The sequence below is a fragment of the Passer montanus genome, unplaced genomic scaffold (assembly GCF_014805655.1).
Source record: "Passer montanus isolate IOZ18808 unplaced genomic scaffold, ASM1480565v1 scaffold65, whole genome shotgun sequence".
NCBI classification, from domain to species: Eukaryota; Metazoa; Chordata; class Aves; order Passeriformes; family Passeridae; genus Passer; species Passer montanus.
Window position 1 is genome coordinate 1,413,990 of NW_024371593.1, and position 22,394 is coordinate 1,436,383.

General features: G+C 53.9%; 1 protein-coding gene across 2 annotated transcripts; it reads left to right on the top strand.

Annotated features, from left to right (window-relative positions):
* The first annotated feature begins 27 nt into the window (after positions 1-27).
* IFITM10 (interferon induced transmembrane protein 10) lies at positions 28-14,986 on the top strand. 2 transcript variants are annotated; one of them, XM_039728246.1, is made up of 4 exons: positions 28-2,998; positions 3,169-4,188; positions 5,184-5,598; positions 14,100-14,986. In XM_039728246.1, exons 2-4 carry the CDS (start codon positions 4,079-4,081, stop codon positions 14,247-14,249), a joined length of 675 nt encoding a protein of 224 aa, XP_039584180.1. In that variant the 5' UTR covers positions 28-2,998; positions 3,169-4,078; the 3' UTR covers positions 14,250-14,986. The 2 variants fall into 2 exon arrangements, with proteins under 2 accessions (XP_039584180.1, XP_039584181.1); XM_039728247.1 differs by lacking the exon at positions 3,169-4,188.
* Positions 14,987-22,394: the final 7,408 nt, after the last annotated feature.

The window sequence follows — 22,394 nt, forward strand, 5'->3', positions numbered from 1 at the left end:
TGGTTACCCTCTTGTGTGGACTCCTATGTGTTTCAGAAGGACTCCTCTCCTTCTCCCTGATAAGGAAACATGCTAGGACCCTGTTGGATTTGTCTTTTTCAATGGATTAAAACATAACTCAGCCTCTGCAAGGTGACACCTGCCTGACCCAGCCCCACTGAGGCAGCGGGCACTCCCAGCATCCCTGCTAGCCTACAGCCTTCTCCTAGGGCCACACCTCCCCAGCTGAGTATTGCCAAAGGTAATCCATTAACAGGGAACTCAAGCTGTCCCCTGATCATCTGGACCCATTAGAACAAGCTCCTGTTTAGGATTAGAACAAGTTCCTGCTTAGGATTTGGAGTGGTCCTGTGGTTCCAAAGTGGAACTTCAGTTTCTAAGTTTGGCCTAAAATCAGCTAAGGTGTGCAGTCTGGGGAAGTCCTGTAGCCCAGTGATGAACATGGTGTAGGGTTTTTTCAAAAATGTAGGAACAGTCCATCCCTCTTGCCTAGCTGTGTAATTTTTTGTCCTAACACTGCCGCATGGGAGCTGGAGACTCTGAAGCGGAATGAAGGCCCCATGTGCCAGGTGGAAGATAAGAGCTAATCCCTACTTTGAAAAAACCATCATCTGCATAAGCAAGATGGATGCAGCCAAGTCCCATCCCATCTTCTGAGTGCAGATCTAAGCACACAGCTTAGCTGATTTCCCTGCTGGCATGTCCTGAGCCTCGGTTCCCCCAGGATGCCTAAATTCCCCAATCAGCTGTTCCCCTATGTTAAAGAGATGGATTTAACCCAAAAGGGCTGGCTAGATCCTGAAAACCAATCATGCAGCCCACTGTTCCTCAATAGCCCAAGGGGAGAACAAGTCACCTGCTGCCAAATATTTATTGTCAGGAATATGAGGGCCCTGTTTCTGCTGGGGGGATTCTGCCTAAGTCTTCAGTTGTGCCTTGTGTACTGAACATTACATCCCAGTGGGAGCAATCACAGCCTTGATCTTGGCCAAGAACAGGAGAAGCCAAGAGCCAGAACTGCCCATCCATGCTTTTCCAGCAGGGAGCAAAGCACACACCCTGTCCTAGGAGCGGTTTGAATGCTGCCCCACACTATCTTGCCCAGAAAGTCCTCAGATTTACTTCAGCCCCACTGTTTACTGTGCCATCTCTACAGAACTCCATGCACATGACAATTTAGCTCTTCATTAAATGTCTCCATTGGTACAAAAAAAAAAAATCAAATTTTTCATTACATGCCCCCTTAAGTAGTAGGGGGCTTGGCAATGACCCCAGGGCTGTCTTCATGGACCAGACCCTTCTCCAATTCTGCTTAGGGCTTTACCAAAGCCCATTAACACAATGGCTTCCTTCTCCTGCCCAAGGAGAGGGAAGATGAGACCCCTCATTTATGGAGATGACTTGCTCATCTGGTTAGCTCAGCAATTTGTTCATTTGGGAAACTATTTTTACTCACCATGAATGACTAAGCACATCGTTTTGGGGGCTGATGGCTTTTCCTTTTTCCGCTCTTTCTTGGATTTATTTATTTTTAGGTTTCTTTGGGAGGGAAGGGAAGCGGAGTGCAGAATGAAAGCTCAGAGAACAGGAGACAGAGATCAAGGGAGAGTGGGAAGCTTGGATTTACCCCTCCCAGTCTCAGGCTGCCTTACTGCTTATGGAACATAGCAATCCACTGAGCAATTTTATTGGGGTAATAGGAAAGGAGCATTCAGGAGGCTGTGGACTTTGTCATTCAGAAATAAAATAAAAAATAAAAAAAAATAAAAAAAGCAGGGTCGGGTTCTGCTAATGGTTTCTGAAGAGCCTGAGTAGGATTTGAAGGGAAGGTTTTCTCACAGGTCTTACAGCACTTGATTATGCTACAGCCCACGTCTCTAACGTGATTAGGGAAGAATTGCTTTGGGGCAGCAAGCATTCTTCTGTTCTGTTTGTCCTGTGCTTAGCACAAGGGGAAGCCAGCCTTGATGCCACAGTAATGCAGGCGATTATTCATACCCACCCCACCTTTTATTTGAAAGGAAAGTAGTCCTAGACCATATGGTTGAGGGTATGCATGACCTTTGAAGATGCCCAGGAAGTTGGAGGAGGGTTAAAATAATGTAGAATATTGAGGGGTTTTATTCCTTCAATTTTTTATGTCAGTTCCCTGGGGTCACATGAATGGTTGTTGAACCAGTGATGCTGCATATATGCCACTGTGGTCCATGTAATAAACTTCTCACCACTCACACTTAACACTGAGGAAGATGATGAATCACTCACCCAAAGACCAAAAAATGCTCTGCAAACTGTAGGGATGACCTGGTACCTGGAGAAGAGGAAAAGCAGCCGTTCAACCTCCCTGGCCTTTCAGTCCTATTCATACCAGGGAATGTGACTGTCTGTTGATCTCACATTCCCCTACACCACCCTGCTGCCTCCTCTTGCCTGCTCCAAACCTCCTCTGACCTTTTTCTCTGCTCACCCTCCATCCCTGCCTGACATCAAGAAGAGGAGCAGCCTTACCCACACAACTTTCCCCAGACAAACGAACAGCAGGCTCATCAGTAGCTCCAGTCTGCATCCACGGGGTTTCATTGTTCCTCCTGAGCCTGCAGGGAGGATGCTCTGCACAGCTGAGTTTGTCCAAACCCCTTAGAAAAGCTGACGACAGCTGGCCATGGCTCTGCCTCTCCTGCAAACCTCTTAATCCCACAGGAGCATCACTCTCACCCTAGCACTGCCTCTGTCTCTTAGCAGCTTCTTGGAGAGAGATCTGGATCTCATCACAGGCAGCTGTAGCACTAATAAAACCTTCTTTACTTTGGCAGGACACAACACCACTCCAGCAGCGATAAATCCTGAACCAGAGGGCAATTTGTCCTTTTTTAACCAATGCAGGCTGCAGCAGGATTAAGTTGGTCTCATGGAAACTGGACCTCCTCCAGTCTCAGAGACCTGTAGATGTGCAAGAAGTTCCCCCACATCAGGGATGAACCACAGGGATGAGCACAGGGTGAGTGCCCCTATACTGGAGCCAAACCTGCCTGTGAAGAGCTGAGCAAATTACCATCCTTATTTCTTAGCTCAGCACTTTGTGGGTAGGCTTAAGGCTTTTCCAGAGGATTTCCCTTCCCTCGCAGTTTCTGCTCACATGAACTTTTGTTCTATCCACCCCATTTCCAGTGTTCTGGGGATTTCTCTGCTCCCCTTCCCCAGCGCCGCAGCTGAACTGCTTGCTGCAACAAGGCCACCTGCACCAGGCTATGTCACTGCGGGGTGACACGGCTGTCCTTGTGTCCTCACCCTCCCTGTGCATCCTCCTGAATGACCTGCAAGCTGTCCCTGCACGGCACCAGCTGCTCTCCATCATCATGTCCCTGGGGGGACTCTACCGCAGCACCCTAGAGCTGGGATTCCGTGCAGCTTCCAGAGTGCTAGCAATGGGAGGCAGCAAGCACATCCCTGACCCTGTGCTAAGCCTGGGCACAGCCAAACCCACCCGGGCTTGACCAGCCCTTGTGACACCCCCACCCCCCTCCCCTAAAGCATCCGTGCATCCCGCTGCCGGAGTGCTCCCGCCCCTGCCTGCGCTGGGATTTGCTCCATGCCAGCAGGATCTGTTACCTCACACACAGGATTTATCCCCCTTCCATTCATCCCCTGGCGACCAGAGCCCGTTTTTCCCCACAGCATTGCATCACCACCACCTCCCCTTGTTAATTCCGGTCGTCCCCACGCACTCCCGCCACGCTTATTTCGGTTTTTCACCCAGGTCCATAGCGGTGAACTCGCAAACAGGGCTGCAGCGAGTCCCCGCTGCAAATGTGTCTGTGGGTGACACTGGGGAGAGCAGGGCCGAGCATCCCCTTCTGCTGCTCGGGGAAGCCGCTGGGCCGGGGCCCAGGAGATGCCCTTCTCCAGCGGGGCGCTACCAGGATGCTCCAAGCAGGAGGTGACGTCCCAGTGGGGGGGACACGAGGAGAAGGACTGAGACACAGAGGAGCTCTCCTGCCTGAAGCATGTTCGGGGGGAGACAGGGGGCTGCAGGCTGACCTTCCCATCCCCTGACTCCCTGCCTGCCCATCCCTAGTCCATGGGTGCCCCCCTCCCCGCCCTCCCCTCCTCCTTCAACTCCAGCGCCGAGGAAGCCGAGCCGGAGGCAGTGCTGAGCCGGATATGCAGCGACTCCCCGCATCCCTCCTTGTGAGTATCCCTCGCTCCTCCCGATGCCTTCGGAGGAGACCGATGCACGGACGGACGGGCAGCCAGAGGTGGACTAGTCTCTCCTATTTGCAAAGCTAGGGTGCAGGGGAACTTCTTCTAATGTCCCTTTCCCCATCCTCTGTCTTCATCCCCTCCTCCTCCTGGACCTCCTCAGCCACGATAGCCTTAAAAAAAAAAGGTGGAGGGAGGGGGGTATAGGAAACCTGCTGGCAGGTGGAAGGAACCGGGAAATGGAATCACCGTAAAGACTAGGACTCAGGGGAAAAGAAAAAAAATCCCCCCCAAAAAATGCCCACCCCCCTAAGGAAGGAGGGAGGGAGGGAGGCAGGGCGGAGGGGCGGGATGCTCTGCCGCACCGGGAGACCCGCTCCGCCCGCAACCGAGCCACCGGCTCCCATCCCGGCATGGGACAGAAAGGAGAAGGCCCGGACAGACCGACAGACAGGCTGGCGGGGAGGGCTGCGGGGGGCTGCAGCGCGGCCGGCCGCCAACTCCCTCGCAGCCCCCCGGCGCCTCCCAAGTGTTTCTTTCTGCTTTTATTCGTCTCCTTTTTTAAGAAGCAGATGCTTTCCCCGGCGGTGGCTGGGAGGCGGGTCACGCAGGCCAGCGGGCAGGCCGTGGCAGCGGGGGAGGGAGGCCGCCCGCCCTGCCCGCGCCTCTGCCCCCGCCGCGGGGCCGGGGCCGGCGGCAGCTCCGCGCTGAGGCGGCGGCGGCGGCGGCAGCGTGCTCCCCGGGTGTAGCGGTGCTCCCTCCTCCCTCTCCTGCCTGCCCTACTCTCCTCCCTCTCTCCTCTGCCCACTCCCTCACTCCTCTCCCCGCTCTCTCCTCGGTCTCCCGGTCCCTCTCTGTCTCTCCTGCCTTCCCCCCCACGCCTCCCCTTCTCTGCTCCTTCCCCCCTTTCTCTTTTCCCCCTGCCCCCGGCCTTTCCATCCCCTCACCCCCATTTTTGACGGGGGGGCTTTTCGCTTTGCCAGGGCAGAGCGCGGTGACGCCGCGGCAGCCACCACGGAGAGGACACAGGACCCCCCCCTGGGCCCACCATGCCCCTTTGAGGGGGTGGCCTGGACCCCCAGACCCCCGCAGGGCCCCCCGCAGGGCTGCTTCGCCTGCATCGCCAAGCCCCCAGCTCTCCGGCAAGCTTCGCCCGTCCTGTCTCCTTCTTCTGCCGTTTATCTCATGGAGAGCAAGAGCTGCAAAGGGGACAGCCTGCGGCCAGCGGTCCCGTGCAAGCACTCGGTGGAGAAGAAGACGATGACCAACCCCACCACTGTCATCGAGATCTACCCCGACACCACCGAGGTGAACGACTACTATCTCTGGTCCATCTTCAACTTTGTATACCTCAACTTCTGCTGCCTTGGCTTCATCGCCTTGGCCTATTCACTGAAAGTGAGTACTGAGCGCGGGGCTCGGGGAAGGGGATGGCCAGGCAGGGGGGAAGCGTTTGGGGCTGTGCCTGATGTGAAACCCCACCTTGCCACCCAAATGAGAGGCTGCAGACAATGGGGATGGGGATGGGAAGAGCTGAGGAGCCTGGGATGTTACTTCAGGTGGGGAAGAGGTGCTTTCACTTGCTCCAAGTACCCTCAGAGGCTCCTCTGTACCGCGGCAGCAGGGTGACAGGCAGGCAACACAGGGCTGCTTTGGCTCATGCTGCACCTGCAGGCACGCCGGCACTGGGTCTCTTATTTGGGATCCTGGCTGTTAGAAATCATCAGGATAGGACCCAGCAGCACTGGATGGCCAGGCAGGAACATTAAGAAGCAGCCAGCCAGGATCAGCCATCAGCTGCCAAGTTGCAGGGGGTAAGAAGCTTACCAAGTGCAGGGCAATCCTGCCTGTTTCTTTCTTGCCCTCTCCGTAATTAAAACACCAGAGCTCGTGGCCAGCTTCCCCCACCCCAAGCCCTATAAATCTCAAAAGAAGGCCTGGAGACCTGCCAGCATCATGGGAATGGTGAGAAGGTGGAAGAGAGTGTAGGGGGCTTCCCACAGTGTCGGGCTGGGGGGATAGAGATCTGTGTTGTTGGAGAGAGTGATGGTGTGGAGCACAGCCCATGATGGGAATGGGACCAGGTTATTATTCCTGATGGCTGCAGGGGAGAGCAGCCCGGCAGGGATGGTGCCTGGCAAACAGGCAGCACCTTGGCAGCTGCCAGGAAAGAGGGGCCCGGGCTGCCCTCCCCTTCCCTGCCTGCCAGATGCAAAACTAACTGAATGGATGTGCAGAGAGCCCGGGGCGGCTGGGTGGCCCGGAGAGGAGCTGGCTGATTTGTTTTGGCAGGCAGCATTTAGAGGAAGGCCAGGGTGCAGACAGGCTTCGTCACAGAAGCAGATCAATTAACCCCATAGAGCTCCTGTGAGCTGGACTGTGAGCACCCAGCACTGCAAGGAGGCTGCTCCCAGCACTGTCAGGGTCCCCATCAGAAAGGCTCAGGGACAAGTCTGTGGCCCCCTGTCTTGGGCTCGCCGAGCACGGCCTGGTGGTGCCTGCCTCAGTTTCTCTTTCCTCAAGATGGGAGGTGAGGTCTCATCCATTGCCCGTGCAGGAGGCTCTGCTGCTGCCTGGGTGAGGCACTTAATAACTTAAATCATCCTGGGGCGAAGCATCACCACAAGCAAAGGGCAAATCCAGTCAGCAGCGGGCTAGTGTGAGTGGGGGGAGCAAATCCATTAACATCCCCCACACCTTAATCCAGCAAGGGAAGAAAAAACTGGCTTCCTCCTTGTTTTTCTAAGCCTTTCCTTGTCTGTATTTGCCTTTAGCAATTGACACCTCTCCCGTGGAAGAGGCTACCATGGGTATCTGGGTACATGTGGCTCCTTGCTGCTGCAGCAGCGAGGGCAGGACAGCCTGAGAACAGGGCTGACCCATCTCCTGCTGACAAGGTAGAGTAGTGTCTGCCACCCACAGAGTTTTTAGAGGCTGGACCCTTCACTATCCTTGACATGGGGTGGAAGGAAAGGCAAAGCCCAGAAATAACCTGGGGCCTTGCACCGGGACAGAGGTGTGGGCTCGGCATCTGTCTGCAAAGACTTAGAGGACACAAACTCAAGCAGGAAAACAAGAGGCAGTGGTGAGGGAAGGCAAATGGGCAGATTTGCTCCAAATCAGAGAAAGGAGAAAGGAAGATGGCTGTCAAAAACCAGCCTTGGCTTTCGGGCTGAGAAGGCGGTGGCTGATGGGATGTAACCGCGGTACCCAAACAGAGGTAGCGCTGAGCGGGTAGAAATAACTCTGCTCTGGTTTTGGAGCTCCCCAGTGGCTGTGACTCTGTGGCAGGGGGAAAATAGAAACAAAATGTCCCTCAGAGGCAGAGGACAGAGCTAGCAAGTGGCTGAAGCAGTGCTCGGATGAGCTGCTGTTGGGGTGGGTGGTGAGAGGCAATGCAGATGCTGGGGACAGTAGCAGGTCTGTCCTGGGGAAGACTGGGATGTTCAGAAAGGCAGCTGTGTTCCTTACCCACAGCTACTGCAGGGATCTTCACAACGCCTTAGCCAGGCTGGGTGTTATGGTTTTTTCTCCAGGAACGTGTTTTCTTCTCTTTTACCATCAATAATGTTTTTCCCAGAAGTTCAGAGAAAACAGGAGAAAGAAATGCACTGGGGACAGATATCCCCCTTTAAACAGACTTCTCTTGTTCCTCTGTAATTAAATGTAAGGAGATTTGAGCAGTAGGCACTTAAGTCTGGCCTTTCTAGGCTGTCTGTGCTCTGAAGGGACTGAGTAAGGGCCAGCAGGAAGAATGAAGCTGCACCTTCCTCTCCCTGAGCTTCTTCTGGGACCCCTGGCAGCAGAGCCCTCAGCCAGTGGAACACAGGTTTCCTCAAGAGCCATCAGTGCACTGATATTAAGTGGCTCCTGGGTTACAGCTTTTACACTTCCTTTAAATAATTGAAACATCTAGCAACTTCAGGAATTATCGTTTTCATTATCAGAAATAGCATTTTCAATTCCCTGTCAGAAAGGTCACCTGCTTCTGACAGATTCATGCTGTTAATAAAGCAGTATCTCCTTCGTGACCCAAGTCCATGAGAGGTTTCAGTGTATATCTTAGCACACTCTAGCATTTCCTCTGGTTTCAGCAGCATAATGCCCACACTGGGAGACAGATATTTCCTTGGTACACTTGAATATCACTGTGAAGCTGTCTCCTTCCTCGTGCCCCATTTTATTGGTTTCAGCCACATCTGGGAAAACGGGCATGTCTGCCTGGCCTTTTGCATACCAGCTACAGCCCTCTAGATTTCTTTCTGCAGGGAAATGCTATGTCTAAAAACTGTCCAAAACCCCCACCCCAGCACCAAAGAATTTGTGAGGAAAGAAATAGATGAAGTCAGGTGAGAGCAGAAACTGTGACATAAAAGGCAGGTTCTATATGTGACAGGCATCACAGCCAAGCACTCTGAACAGGAGTGTGGCAGCATGCCTTATCTTTATTTACCCCCATAGCAGGCCAGATCCTCAGCACACACAGCTTGCTGGGCCACAACGGGGTCACACAACTCGTGGATCCCTCCAGGGGTCATTTCTAGCATGTCAGGCTTCTCAAGGTCAGCCTCCCAGAGTGCAAGCAAGGCGCTTGCATCTAATCATGTGTGCTGGATGCTGGGGGAGGAGAGATCAACAGTAGGACCAGGAAGTTAGAAAAACCCTAAAGTAACCCTTACCCCAGCCCAGCACAGATAAAAGTATCACTCCAACAGCAACGCTTTGGATTCACTTGATTTTGATCAGAAGCAAATGTTGTGGTCTGATATTCAGCAGCTCCCTCCCTTCCCCTTTCCCAGCTCCAAGTGGTAATGAATGATGCATCAGTGCCTGGTGGCAGGAGATCTCACTTCAGTTGTTCAGTCTCTGGAGACTGTTGGGGTGAGCCAAGTGCTCTGTACCCATTGTGCCATGAGGCAGTAGATCAGAGGAGCTGGGATCTGAGATGAGCTGCAGTGTGGATGCCTCGCTGTGGCTCTGTACAGATGAAGATGCCAAGGAACCTTGCTGGCTTTTTTAAGCCTCACCAGCAGCCCACAGCATTGCTTGCAGAGTTTTCTTGCCCCTTGAGGTCATGGAAGTATGCCAAGCTCTCTTGCCCACTCTCTGCCCAGCCCTTAGCACACAGCTGTGGGCACGATTGTTTGCCCTCCTCTCTTGCCACTTGTTGATCTTCCTTGTTTCGAGTGGAAGCAGACCAGCACAAATCCACAGCTATTTATTAACCCTGAGAACTGCCGCACCCAGCCTCTCAGGCAGGCTCTCATCCTGCTTTTCAGAAGGAGCAATGGTTTGTGGACGTGGGTGAACGGCAGGGGTGACAGTCCCGTGATGCCAGTGCCGGTGTGGTGGAGGCACGTGGGCTGGAGAGCTCTTGAGCAATTCACAGAGCAAATAAATCCAAGGATCGCCTCCAGAGCTCCTTCTGTGCAGGGACATGGAGCTCTGCATAGAAATGGGTTTACTGACAGCCAGCTGTGGACTTCCAGGCTGCCTTAAAAACAGCCTCATTAGACTCGTTATCAACAAACCATTTGTCTCCTTCTGCAAGCTGAGGCAGCACTTTTTACTAGAGCAGCAAGTTTGCTGCTCCCAAAAACAAGAGGGGCTGAACCTCAGGGCAGAGAGAGGGGAGGTGACTGCTGGGGGAGGGAATGGGGTGGTAGGAGCCAAGGGGAGCACTTGGAAAGGAAGCAGAGCATAAAACCCCAAGGAAACAAAGGGCAGAGGATGGTGATGAGAGGGAGGAGAGAAAGAAACCTTGGGCACTGACACGCTGGAGGTGTGGGAGGACAGAGTGAGATGGAGGTATTGGAAGACAAGGTGAGCAGCAGGGAGGTGACAGGCAAGTAGGGATGGATGGATGGATGGATGGATGGATGGATGGATGGATGGATGGATGGATGGATGGATGGAAAGGCCACACCTCCTTTTGTTGGTGGGAAAGGAGAGGAGAAAGGTTTGCTTGTTAGAGCACAAAAGCTGGCTGTGTTTCATGTAAGGATAGGCATGGAAGAAGAAGGAAATTGTGTAAGTTGCCAGCCTAGGTCAGAGGTGAGCTCTGCCTTGTCCAAGGGGGGATTTCCAAAGATGCCACCACATAGTGCTTGGAGGTGCCCAGGGAAATCCCAGTCAGCAGATGTAATTATCCTCACACTCCAGTCATCTCAGTGCAAAGCAGGGCCAAAAGTCCCCATCTAGTTTTAGGCAAGGTGAGAAGGGTCAAAGGGATGATGAGAAGAGCCTGTGGCTAAGAAAACACCACACCTTGGTCTGAGGTGGGGGTTCAGCCGTGTGACCTTGATGACCTGTCCCTCACCATGCTTCATCTCTCTGGCTATGGAAAGAATCAGCTTCCAGGGCTCCCAGAAGCTCGTGCACCAGCTGCCAGCACTTTATGATGATGGTGGCCACAGGAGCATGAAAATAGGAAAAGCTGAAGCTGGGCTATACGAAAGACACCAGCATCTCCTTAAGGACAAAGCAGGGAAGGAGCTGAAACACTTATCTGCTCTCCAGGAGAGCTCCTCCAGAGCCTGGCTCAGTTGCCACAGCAGGACATTAAAGGGAGACATCTGGAAGCATCTGGGGGTGCAAGCTATGCAGGAGGAGACGAGGCTGCCCTGGAGAGATGTGGGAGGCTGGAGCTGTGAGTGGTGTGTAAGGAGAAACTCCTTTTCGTTGCACTTTTGTGCCATGGGGGCCCTTGCACTTGTCTGGTGCTTAGAGGCTCCATTTCAGTGTAAATGATTATGGGCAATCAGGGATGATTTTCATGAGGGTGACACTGAAGCCACAGGGGTTAGCAGGAGTGTGTGGGTGGAACCAGCTGGAGGTACTGGGAGAGGAGGCAGCTGGGTGCCCTTTGGTAGGAGTCAAAGGCGGCCATCATTTGGACTCAAACAACAGAAAGAGAAGAGGTGGAAGGGATAAAAAAAAAGGAACTGTGGGGAAATGGTGTCACTGGGGCAGCCCCAGGCATGCCTCGCCACAGCATCAGCATTATGACAGGAGCAGGGCCAAAGGGAGAGCCATGGGAAAGTCAAGGAGAGGTGCTGCTGAAGTGTGTCGTGGGAAAGGGCTAAAGCACCAGCCACGAGTGTGAGCTGGTGCCAGGTGGGAGATGCTGCTGGGAGAGGCTGCCGGGAGCACTGGAGAAGGCTGAGCAGGGAAATTAGGGTTGTGGGGCACCCCAGGGAGAGGAGGAACAGGAGTTGAGGAGTAGGAGACAGCTCCTGGGGCCAAGAAGAACTGGTCTCACGAAGGTGAAGCGGCTTGGCTGCAGGAGGGTTGCAGAGCTCGGCGTGCCGGTCTGCTGGAGAGAGCTCCGTGTGCCTGGCAAACACTGACAGCAAACGCCAGCTCGCCTGCGGCACAGAGCACCGGGTTACAGTGCAGGAGGGGGCAAAAGGCATTTGCTCCATGGCGGTTTTGCCTGAGGCAGCCCCACCGCTGGGAAAAGGAAAGTGTGTGAGAGCTTCAAAGAGTCTGCTGGGAGCAGCAAGCGGGATTTCTGGCCTGAATCCAGCACCTCTGGGGCTTCTCACCAGGGCGTGAGGAGGTGCCAAATGTCTGGTGCTGCTGAGCCCAGGGGTTTTTGGGAGGATGTTAAAGTTACTGAATAATTTCAAATGTGAGTCATCCCGGACATTCAGCTGACACAGAAAGGCATGTGGGCTCCCAAGCTGCTGGCTTGATGCTTTCCCAGAGATCATCTCCTCTGCTGAGAGCTCCAGCCAAGTGTGCCCCAAAGACACATGCAGTTTGTGACTGTCCCCTCTTCCCGATCCCAGAAGGATGCTGAGCTGAGCACTCCACAGCAGGGCAATGGCCTCAGCTCCAGCTCCAGGCTCCAACAAGCAGGGCACATCAGAGGCCGAGGACATGACACAGTTTGATTTAATACAAGTATGAAAATGGGCTCATTCTTGCCTATGTGCCTGCCAGCACCAGATCCTGTGGGTTTCATGCCAACAGCAGCTTCCCTACCCACAATTCAGAAGATCAGGGTTTGCTTGTGCAGAGAGGTCCTCGGTGGTGTGATGGAGAGGAGGAATGTTGCTGGAGGGTCTGAAATGCAGTTTTGGAACTGCATTTTGGTTCATTTGTGAACCAGCACAACTCAGTGAGAACAAAGGGTGCAGCAGCCCTTCCCCATGTCCAGCAGAAGGCTTTCAGGACAGCCCTGTGGGTAAGCACTGCAGGAGGAAGAGAGAAAAGTCTGTAAGATGTGGTCTGAATCTGTTGCAGTGTCTTCAGAAAGCTCCCAATCGATAAAAGCCTTTTAATATTCCTCGGTCTGACTCTGGTGCTGGTTTTTGCAGCTTGCCACCCACATTTGGTGTCCAGCAGTGCCCAGCGGGGCTCTCACTGCTGGCAGCAGGGCAGGCCAAGGGCTCACAGCCCCACTCCCCACAGCCCCCACCCAAGAGAGGGCAGTGGGGCAGGCTCTGCCACACCCTGGGCACCCCGCTTGGACACGAGATGGATGAGGGGTCAAGTGTCCTTTTGTCCAGGTCCTTTTGTTCATCCTTGTGGCTCCAGCTGCCTGAGTCTGCCGAGTGCTGGCTGAAGGGGCCGCCTGGGGACAGGGAGATATCCCTGCTAGGAAGCAGTGGAGTCTGACCCCTCCTCTGCTGGGATGCATCTGCAGAGCTGCTGCTGGTGGACAGTGCCATCAGCTGCCTGGCTGTGCCATCACAGCCTGCCTGGCTGCGCTGTCCCTGCCTGGCTGTGCCATCCACTGCCTCGTAGTGCCATCTCTGCCTGCTCGTAGCATCATTGCCTGGCTGTGCCATCTGCTGCCGTGCAATGCCATCGTTTCCTTATAGTGCCATGTGCTGCCTGGCTATGCCTTCTTGCACCTGGTAATGCCACATGCTGCCTGGTAATGCCATTGCTGCCTGGCAGTGTCATCTGCTGCCTGGCAGTGCCATCCACTGCCTGGTAATGCCATTGCTGCCTGGCAGTGTCATCTGCTGCCTTGCAGTGCCCTCTGCTGCCTGGAAATGCTGTCACCAGTACATCAGTAATGCCCGCTAGTGGCACTGCTGCTGGCGGTGCCGTGCACTGCCTGGCAGCCTGCAAGAGGTGGGGACAGGCCAGTGACATGGACATGCACAATCATCTCCCACTGCGGCGCTGTCCCAAGGAAAGCCCATAAAGTCCCATAAAGCCTGCGGGATAATGAAGGGAGCAGACTGTGCTGTCAGAATGGAAAACTGCCTGTGGCAGGGATGCTACACAATCCGCATAAGACCTGCAAAAGGAAGGGAACTCATTAACCCAGGACTACTTAATATGCTGGAGGCTCGTGCAGAGCCCTGGAGCTGCAGCAGGATGCCGTGCCAGGTTTCACCCGCTCGGCCCCTCAGTGCAGACGGAGGCACAGGGATGCACACCAAAACTGCAGCCAGCCTTCTCCCCTGAGGGGTGGGTGGGCCCAGCCTGGCGCTGCAGGGCCAGGGTGCTGTGACACGGTGGGAAGTGTGCTTTGGTGCCTGTGTGCCTGGGGTGTACAATGGCATCTCAGTTCCTTTGTGCGCCTTCAGGCTCCAAATGACACTGCCCCACTCCAGGGACCATGGGGCTTTAGTTTGCCTGGTTGGTAACAGCAACGGGTCACTCTTTCTTCTGTGCTTCCAAGAATTTCCAGCCCACAAGTATTACAGTGCTTGGCTTCACAAGCTCAACCCATAGCAGAGACGGGGTGCAAACCTCACCTCAGGGTGTTTTATGGCACCCCAAGTGCTCAAACACCGAGGCCCAGCCCAGCCCTCACAATGCACCTGTACAGGTAACCACGTACAGGTGCACTGGGTTTTGTGGCTGTTGCTTGAAACAAGTTATGTCTTTCATGCATGTTGCAATTACTTTATTTAATTATCTTTTTGTCTCAGGTCCGGGATAAGAAACTCCTCAATGACTTAAATGGAGCAGTTGAAGATGCCAAGACAGCCCGGCTTTTTAACATCACCAGCTCAGCCCTTGCCACCTTCTGTATCATCCTTATCTTCATCTTCCTGCGATACCCTCTCACTGACTACTGAGTGAGGCCAACAGCAGCTGCTGCCGCCAAAATGCCTCTATGCCAGAAGTGTCTGCAGTTTCTTGTAGCAAGGACACCCAAAGCAAGCCAACCACTACACCTTGATTGCCAAAAAAAAAAAGTCAATTAAATACATAAATAAATGTTAAATTAGTTTATCAGCCCAGCTGAGCATACCTTTCTTGCCCTGAAATGGTATGTGAACAGCTGAAGGAAAGGGTCTCGCTCTTACACACGTACAGGAAGACAAATAGACCAAGAAATATTTGTTTTATGACCAACAAGCTGTGTGAAAAGAGCATGTAAAGCCCAGAGCTGCACACACTTAGTGGCAGACAGCTGAGCTCTAGGAAGCAGTGGGGTCCCGTGGAGCTGGAGACACATACAGTGATGGATGGGGATCGTGGCAGGGCTGGCTTACGACATATCAGGTGTGTTCAGACCGCCCCACCACCCCCAGCTTGTGGGGATTTATTTTCCTTTTCTTTTCTCTTGAATTTCATCCACTGGTTCAAACAACTCCCAACCCCTGGAGAGCTGAAGGTGTTAGGAAGTTTATGCTGGGGAGCCCCAAAGCCTCCAGAGAAACCCCAAAGTGTTAAAGGGCAGGTTTCTCCTTAGGATCTCCCAGCAGTGCTGAGAAGGAAGGCACCTTCTGGAGAACTCGCCTAAACCACCTAATTGGAGTGCTACTGTATTTCTGTAAACAGTCAATAAAAAGATACCTCTGACATGTGATGCTGCTGGGTTAATTCCTTCCTTAGCAGGGCTGGTCTCCTGGTCTCTGTGGGCTGGCAAGAGAAAATGCTAATGTCACCAGCAGCTGCTCGGGAGAGATTTATAGCAGGAGTGAGGGATGCTGCTGCAGGTCGGGGCCGTGAGGGAGAGCGCAGAGCCAGACTGAAGAGCAGAGACCTCGGTGACTCCTGGGTGGAAGATCTATGGCAAGCAGGCAAAGGCAGCCAAGCGGGCAGGGCCCCCTCCCCTGCTAGGACCAGTGCTGAAGAGGGAAATAAATGGCTGCAGTCTGAACCTGCTGCTACTGCAGCACTTCCCAGGGTCACTGTGAAGAGCCAGAGTTTGGAGATGACGTGCGTTTGCCACTGAAACAGGCAGGAGCTCAGAGCCCTGCCCAACAGCTGCCTGCAGCTGCCTGTCATGCTGCAAACCAGCACACCCTGCCTTGAAAACACCCATAAATGAATGACAAGAGCAGGACTAAAATACAGCCTATCAGCCCCTCTGACCCTCCATCTCATCTCATGTGCCACAGCTGCCTCATCTTTCTCCAGCTGTAAGGTGACCTCATGCCAAGGGGCACCAATCACTGCAGACCAGCCATGGAGCTGGGAGAAGGCATCAGGATTTACCTTTGCACCCAGCCTGAAAGCAGAGGTGAAGCAAGAGATAGGGAATGCAGACAGGCTGTCATGGGACACTTCATCATCTGCTGAGTGCATGGTTTAATCAGCAGGCTGTCTCTGGGCTGTGCTTAGTGAGGGAAGTGCCATAGTGAGATGTGGGGACAGATCATGAAGATGCTTCCCTAAAAACATCATGAGATGTCACCTCATTCCTGCTCAGGTCTCCACACCTTCATCCTGTCCCAGGCTTCATTTATCATGGGAGCTATAAAAAGTGCCTGTTCCCCACTCACTGGAGAGCATTTCCACACCAGAGCAGATCAGGGGGCTGTTTTGCAGCGAAGTTTCAGTTGGCAGTGCGGTGTATGATGCCCTGAAAGTATCTCAGCCATGAACAGCTCTATGACCACTCATTCAGAGGTCAATACTCTTCCCAGCCTCTCTTGGTTGCTTCTTGCTCCCTTCCCTGAAGCAAGACCTGAGGGGTCATGGCTGTTGGCATTTCCATCCTCACATATGTGGGGGCTGTGGCCAGTCCTTGTCCCAGGCTGAGGAAGGAGGTGGCCTGTCACAATGGCAGTGCCCCCAAAGAAGGTACAGACAAAATGATTCACATTGCAGCCACCCTGAACTGGCAAATTATATCCACTGGGACAGTGCTACCTTCAGCAAGCCCCAGACCAGTCATCCCAGGATCCTCCGAGGTTAGGAGAGGCACAGAGATGAAGTTGTATCCTCTTTTCCCTCCCCCTGTACCCGCACCAAGCTCATTTTTGCTGTGTCTGAGGCCTTGGCTTGGTATCCTTCCCCATCACACCTCTCAAGCTTTTTAGTTCAAACACAAGAGCAGCTGGGTGGGCTCAGGGGATAACTCAGACAGGGTCACCCTGTGTGTAGTGCCAGGGCTTCCAAGCTGCAGGTTTAGAACCCTGTGGGACCAGCGGCATCCTTGCAATAATGAGGGCATTCCTTTCTATGAGCTGGGACTCATGTCAGCCACATTGCAAATGCTTTTACACTCAGAGACCACCCCTAACTCTAGGAAATCTTGCAGGGACAATGCCACTGTCCCCATCTCCTGTGCTACACAGGAGAGAGCCATCCTGCTTGGCATGCAGGCACGGGCCTGTTCAGATAAAGGCAGAGCTGACACAAAACTGGAAGTGACCCAAAGCCAGCCTTTTCTACATTTAACAAGTGTGACAAATGAGTTATCATCATCCCTTCCCCTGACAGACCGTCTTATCTGCAGGAAAATGGATGCTGGTTTAATGAACCAGGGGGAATATTGAACTGACTCAGCAGCATTTTTTGCATCTATAGCCCATTGGGGATGGAGAGGGAGGGTTATTATTAGTAGCCATCATATTTATTGTTTGTTACCCTTGTTGTAGGGGGTGAAATTGCTGCAGCAGGTTGGAGGTCCACACAGACCCACCATGGACAAGAACAGGGTAGCAAGAAGGATGCTCAGCATCACACTCAGCTCCACTACAGCCCTCGCCTCAGCTCCACCTGCAGCTCTGGGCTGTGGGGCAGAAAACTCCTGAGCTCTCCCTTCCTCCCTCGCAGTGTCTCCCCTTTAATGGAGTCCCTCCAAACCCACAGCAGAAGGAAAGCACCTCCAAAATGGGGAAAATAAAGGGGACCCGTAGATTTCCAATCTTTTTGGGGAGAAAAAAAAAAATTATTCATGCATGAGTCTTCCAAGTGAAGCAACATCAAGGTACTCAGCATTCATTTCTCATCTTGTCAGTGTCAGGGAACCCCAAACTGAGGTAGCAAAACTACATCCCCATATACTGTCAGGCAAGTACATCCCAGATTGCACCAACTGTGCTGTTAAGCGAAAGAAATAACTTTTTTGATTTTGAGGGAACAAGGGAAAGAAAAGCAGCAGCCAAATCCGACAGGTCCTCTAATTGCCTTTTTTTTTTTTTTTTTAAATTTTGCAAGAAAATTCTGGAAGTTCGGGTTTTGCCAAGGCTGACACCCGCCGCGGCAGAAGGCAGGCTTTCAGGAGTTGCTTCTCTGCCTTTTCACTTCTGCCACTCACAGCGTCGCGCCGCGCTCTCCAAATCGCACTTTTTTTTGGCTGCGAAGCCGCAGCCTCTGTTGCACTCCGCGGCGGGAAGGAAAACTGTGAGGAGGGGGTGGAAGGGAGGAACAGCCGAACGCAGCTTGAGAAGCATCTTTTGAGATGGGGAAGAGCTGGCGGTCACGTTGCCATTTAAAGATTTAATTGTATTCCTTCGGGAAACTGAGCCTGACAGCTTGATGATGAGGATTGCATTTTGGTTTTTGTTTAGCTCGGGTGGAGCGATTGTTCCCTGTTAGGCGACACCGTGCAATAGTGCCTAAAACACCTGTGCTGGTTTTGTGTCCCTGGCAGCTGAAGGGCGTTCGGGGTCAGCCTGGGCAAAGCCCACCGGGCTGGTGAGGCTCCGCAGAGGAGAAGCTTCGGGACGGGGCTCGTTCACCCCGCGATGGGATGGCTGCGGGGGGACCCCGAGGGCAGCGCCAGCAGCCGGGAGGAGGTGCCGGCGGCAGGGAGCGGGGTGTCCGGGGCTGCCGGGCCGCGGCAGGCAGGCAGAGGGCTCCCTCGCACCGCCGCAGCCGGAGCGCAGCGCCAGCGCCGCCGCCCCGCCGGGCCGCAGCCGCAGCCGGGCGCCTGGCCCTGGCAAGGAGCACAGGTCCGGCCACGCTGCTCCCGGACCCCCCAAGAACTGCCCCAGCCAGCGCAAGGCTGGCTTGTGCAGGAAGCAGCTGTGAAGTGAGGGTGGCTCCTCGAACCAGCCAGGAGCGGGTCCCCATCCCTCCGCAAGGATGTGCCAGCCGGGACGTGTGCGTCCCGGGCACCGGTGCACATTTACCCTCCACGCTGGCAGGGAAAGGCGGCTGGGAGCCAGGCAGTGCGTGAGCAAACCTGGCCGTGCTTACGCAAGTCGCAGTGCCCAGCCGAGCCTCTGCCCCCAGCGCCACGCAGGGCTCGGGGATGCCTCCTTCGCACAAGTGCCACCAAGCCAGTTTGCAGACAGCCTGGTGACCTGGTTTGGGTTTGGCTGGTAAACACGACTCCACAGTTCTCCTTTATCTGTGGGCTGACAGTAATAAACATGAGATGGAGCTCGTTCAGGTGAGGACCTCCTGGCCCAGTGTCAACATCCGCCAGCTCCCCGGCCTGGGATGAGCTGCCAGGCGTGCAGGCAGAGCATGGTGAGTCAGGCCTGGAGCAGCCCTCAGCCTGGATACCCAAATTAACTGTCAGAGAGAGATGCAAATGGCAACCTCTATTCTGCTTTGGGGTGTGTAATCCTTCAGCAAAGCCAAACTATGCTGTAGCATCACAGCCCTGCTTCCCAGGTGCTCCACGGGCCAGGAGGCAGATCACGCTGCCAGCAAGTAGCAACTCTCACCTCCCTTCCCAGCCATGTGCTGATGTCCTGAGTGACCTTACCAAAGCCCTTTCATCCCTGTTTTCTCCCCAACACTGTCTCATAGGTTGACGGCTTCTCAAAGGCAGAACTGCAGCCTTGCTTAGACCCACCAGGTTCTGGGACCTTGGCACTGTGAGTGTCCTGTGATAGGTGCAAGAGCAGGAGTGCCCAGCTGTGGTTGGCAAACACTGGGGGAGAGCTGGACAGTGATGGAGGTGCCTCTTCCCTCCTCTCCATCCCCTCACCCGTGTGCAGGTTGGACACTGAAGAGCGCCTGGCTCTGCAGGCAGACCACGGCGGTGCAGAGCCCTGCCGGGGGGAGGAGGGGGAGGCACAGATGGCAGCAGATGCTCTCATCAGTGAAAATGATTGAAGCAAAACAAAAAAAACCCCTAGCAACTGGTGAGCAGCCTAACAAAAACCAGCACAAGGGTACAGAGAAAGGGTCTGGACCTGACAGCCTAGCTCCATGCTGCCTTCTGGCCCAGGGTAATGCTTTTCCCATCTCCAACTCACAAAGAAGAAAGACTATGCCTTGTCCCAGGGCACTGGGCAGTGATCGTTTTTTTTAAGGCTTGGATATATTAAAATGAAACTATTTGGTTTCTTTCCCATTCCCCTGTCCCTATCCTCTCTCTTGTCCTTTCACCTCTGCCTTCAAAGAAGGAATACGACCCTGGACAGCTTCTAAGCACATCTAAGCCCCTCCCCTACCCTGACTACCCATGGCAAGCCTTAATGTGGGCCAACATGGCACTCCATTTCAGCACTGGGGGCAAAGGAGCAGGAACGCCTCCTGCACCTGAGAGTGTTACTGTAAAGCCTCTGTGCAGCTTGGCTGCTGCTGCCAGCCTCGGCCTCTCTCTTGTGATAGCCTCACGTCAGTGCAAAGGTCCTGCTCCTCCACCCCTCCCATCCCTGACTTTGACCCATCGTGCCAGCACGCAGCAGCCATGCCCAGTGTTTGGCACACCTCCATGCTCCTGCCTGGCTTTCCTCCATGCTGGGGGGAATCAGAGGGACTTTATTCAATGTATGATGATTTACTTTGCCTTTTCCCCTTTGGCAGGAGTGCCTTGTGGCACAGTCAGAGCTACAGAATGAATGCTTCTGCAGCATGTGCTGAGCTGAATGGCACAGCACGCACCCTCCAGCCCGCTCCTTCTGCGATTAATTGCACAGGAGCTGCTCCTGCGCCGTGCACGCACAGCCCAGCCACGCTGCACACAGGCAGATACTCCTGTCAGGAAAATGGAGACAGACCCAGGGCAGCCCCTGTGTGAGAAACACACCTTGTGTCACCTGCTGTGAGTGTCTTTTGCCTGCTCAAGCACGTCAGCTCTCTTCACTGAGCGACACCAATTTGGGCTTTGCAGGAAGAAGGTGGCGTGCACAGGGAGTGTCCTGAGGGACACCCTTGAACTCCATCCCAGCCATGAGGTGGGAGAGCTGGGGAGAACATGGGCAGGCACCAGAGAAGGGAGTGATGCCCTTCTTAAAGTCCATGCGGAGTTCACCACAGTCAATACATTTCTTTACAGAACAGAACAAGGCCATACAAAGCCTGACAAGCCCCTTCCTCCAGCACCACACTGTGCCCTGCCCCAGGAAGTCACAGCAAGGGTGACAGGCAAACACGTGGTGGAACCAACCAAGCCTGGAAGAAGCAGACCATGCCAGCCTCAGGGCTGACTCTGGCCTCAGCCATCAGCACAGTTTTGAGGTGCCAATACCCCTTGCAATGGGAACACAGTGCCTTGTGCCACAGCCAGCCCTGCTGAGCGACAGTGATGGGATGCTGGCTGAGCTAGTGGTGCAAGCAACTGCATCTAAATAACTAGGATAGGTTAAAAAAAATATTATTTGGCCATTTAAAGAAATTGCAAGTGGACAAAAGTCTCCTTTCTGATGGATAAGAAAGTTGGTTTGGCAGCAATTCCTTTTTCCTCGTTTCAGTTTCCTTCATTATCAGGTTCCAATTTTAATCCCTGCAGGATGCATGCAGAAGGCTCTGCTGCACTCTTCTGCACTTGGCCTGCCATGGCAATCAGGGGCCTGGAAAACATTTTAGCGAAGAGCTATTACGTGTACAAGCATAACTTGCATTTGAAACACGTAGCTGGGATGCAATCCATCTTTGGATGTGCCTGAAATCTGGGAGAGAGGAAAAACCCGAGTGGGGTGAATTATTTTTTGAGTGCTTTACCTGAAACAGAATGCTTTCCTTTAGCCATAAGCAACTTGCTGTGTAATTTTTGCTCAGCTCGTGGTGGCTGTGACGGAGAGGGGGGTGTGATGGCCCTGGGGCTGAGACAATAGATTCACATCTGGTAGATGGAGCTTAGAGACGAGGATGCTTTGTTCTGCCTGCCTGACCATTACAGCACTGCCCTGGCGCTCCCAGCTTAATTTCCCCTGGGGAAAACAGGGGTAATAGGGATGACCCGAGCCATTCAGAGCTGACCAGGTGTGCTCAGAGCCCTGCCCTCGCTCAGGCTGGCTGCCCACTCCCATGTAGCCGTGGGTCCGCACCCAAACGCCAGAATATCAGGTTGAGCAGGACTGGGATCTAAACAGGGTTAGCTCCCAGCTCTGGGAGGCAGGTGAGGTTTTGCAAGCCTCAGTTAACGCCTGCTCCTGGCCCCTGTGATCCCGGGAGCAGTTCAGCAGCAGTGAATCATTTGTTTTGGTTTCTCCCCACCAGGGGCTTGGCTGCAGCGCCTCTCGCAGCAGCAGTGGGCGTGGGAGAGATGCTCGTGGGCTGCAGCCACTCCCGTGGCCGTGAGAACCCGGGTCCCACGGGTCCCCAGCCCCGCTGGAGCTGCTCCTCCTGTTTGCTGCCAGTGGGATTTTGTGTGGGTCAAATCTCCTGTGTCCTCATCAGCCGGGGATGCAGCAGGGGCATCCATGGATTAGCTGAGCAGAGGTTGCCAGGGATGAAGGCTCAAGAGGGAGCTCAGCTTGGTCCCTTGCTGGAATGTACAGTTCAAGGGTGTCCCTCAGGACACTCCATCCTCTGCCTCATCCTCATCACCTCCCCATCCCTTGTCTGCTGCAAATTCGACATACTTCTTACATCTGCTTCTCACTCTCCTCCTCTGTGCCATGCCACTGGACAGACAGGGAACAATCCTCCTGACAGCTCATCTGGGATGCTCATCTGTGATGTGCCAGGTCCAGTATTAGAAACATTGATTTTAACTGGAGTTTGGAAAATAACTGTTTAAGTCCTCTTCCTTCAGCAGGTTTTGTGAGCTCATGGCTCTCTGCCTAGATAACAGCTTTTATGAGGAAGCTTTGGGATTTTCAGACTCATTCCTTTCCCCCTTTCTTCCTATTTTGCTC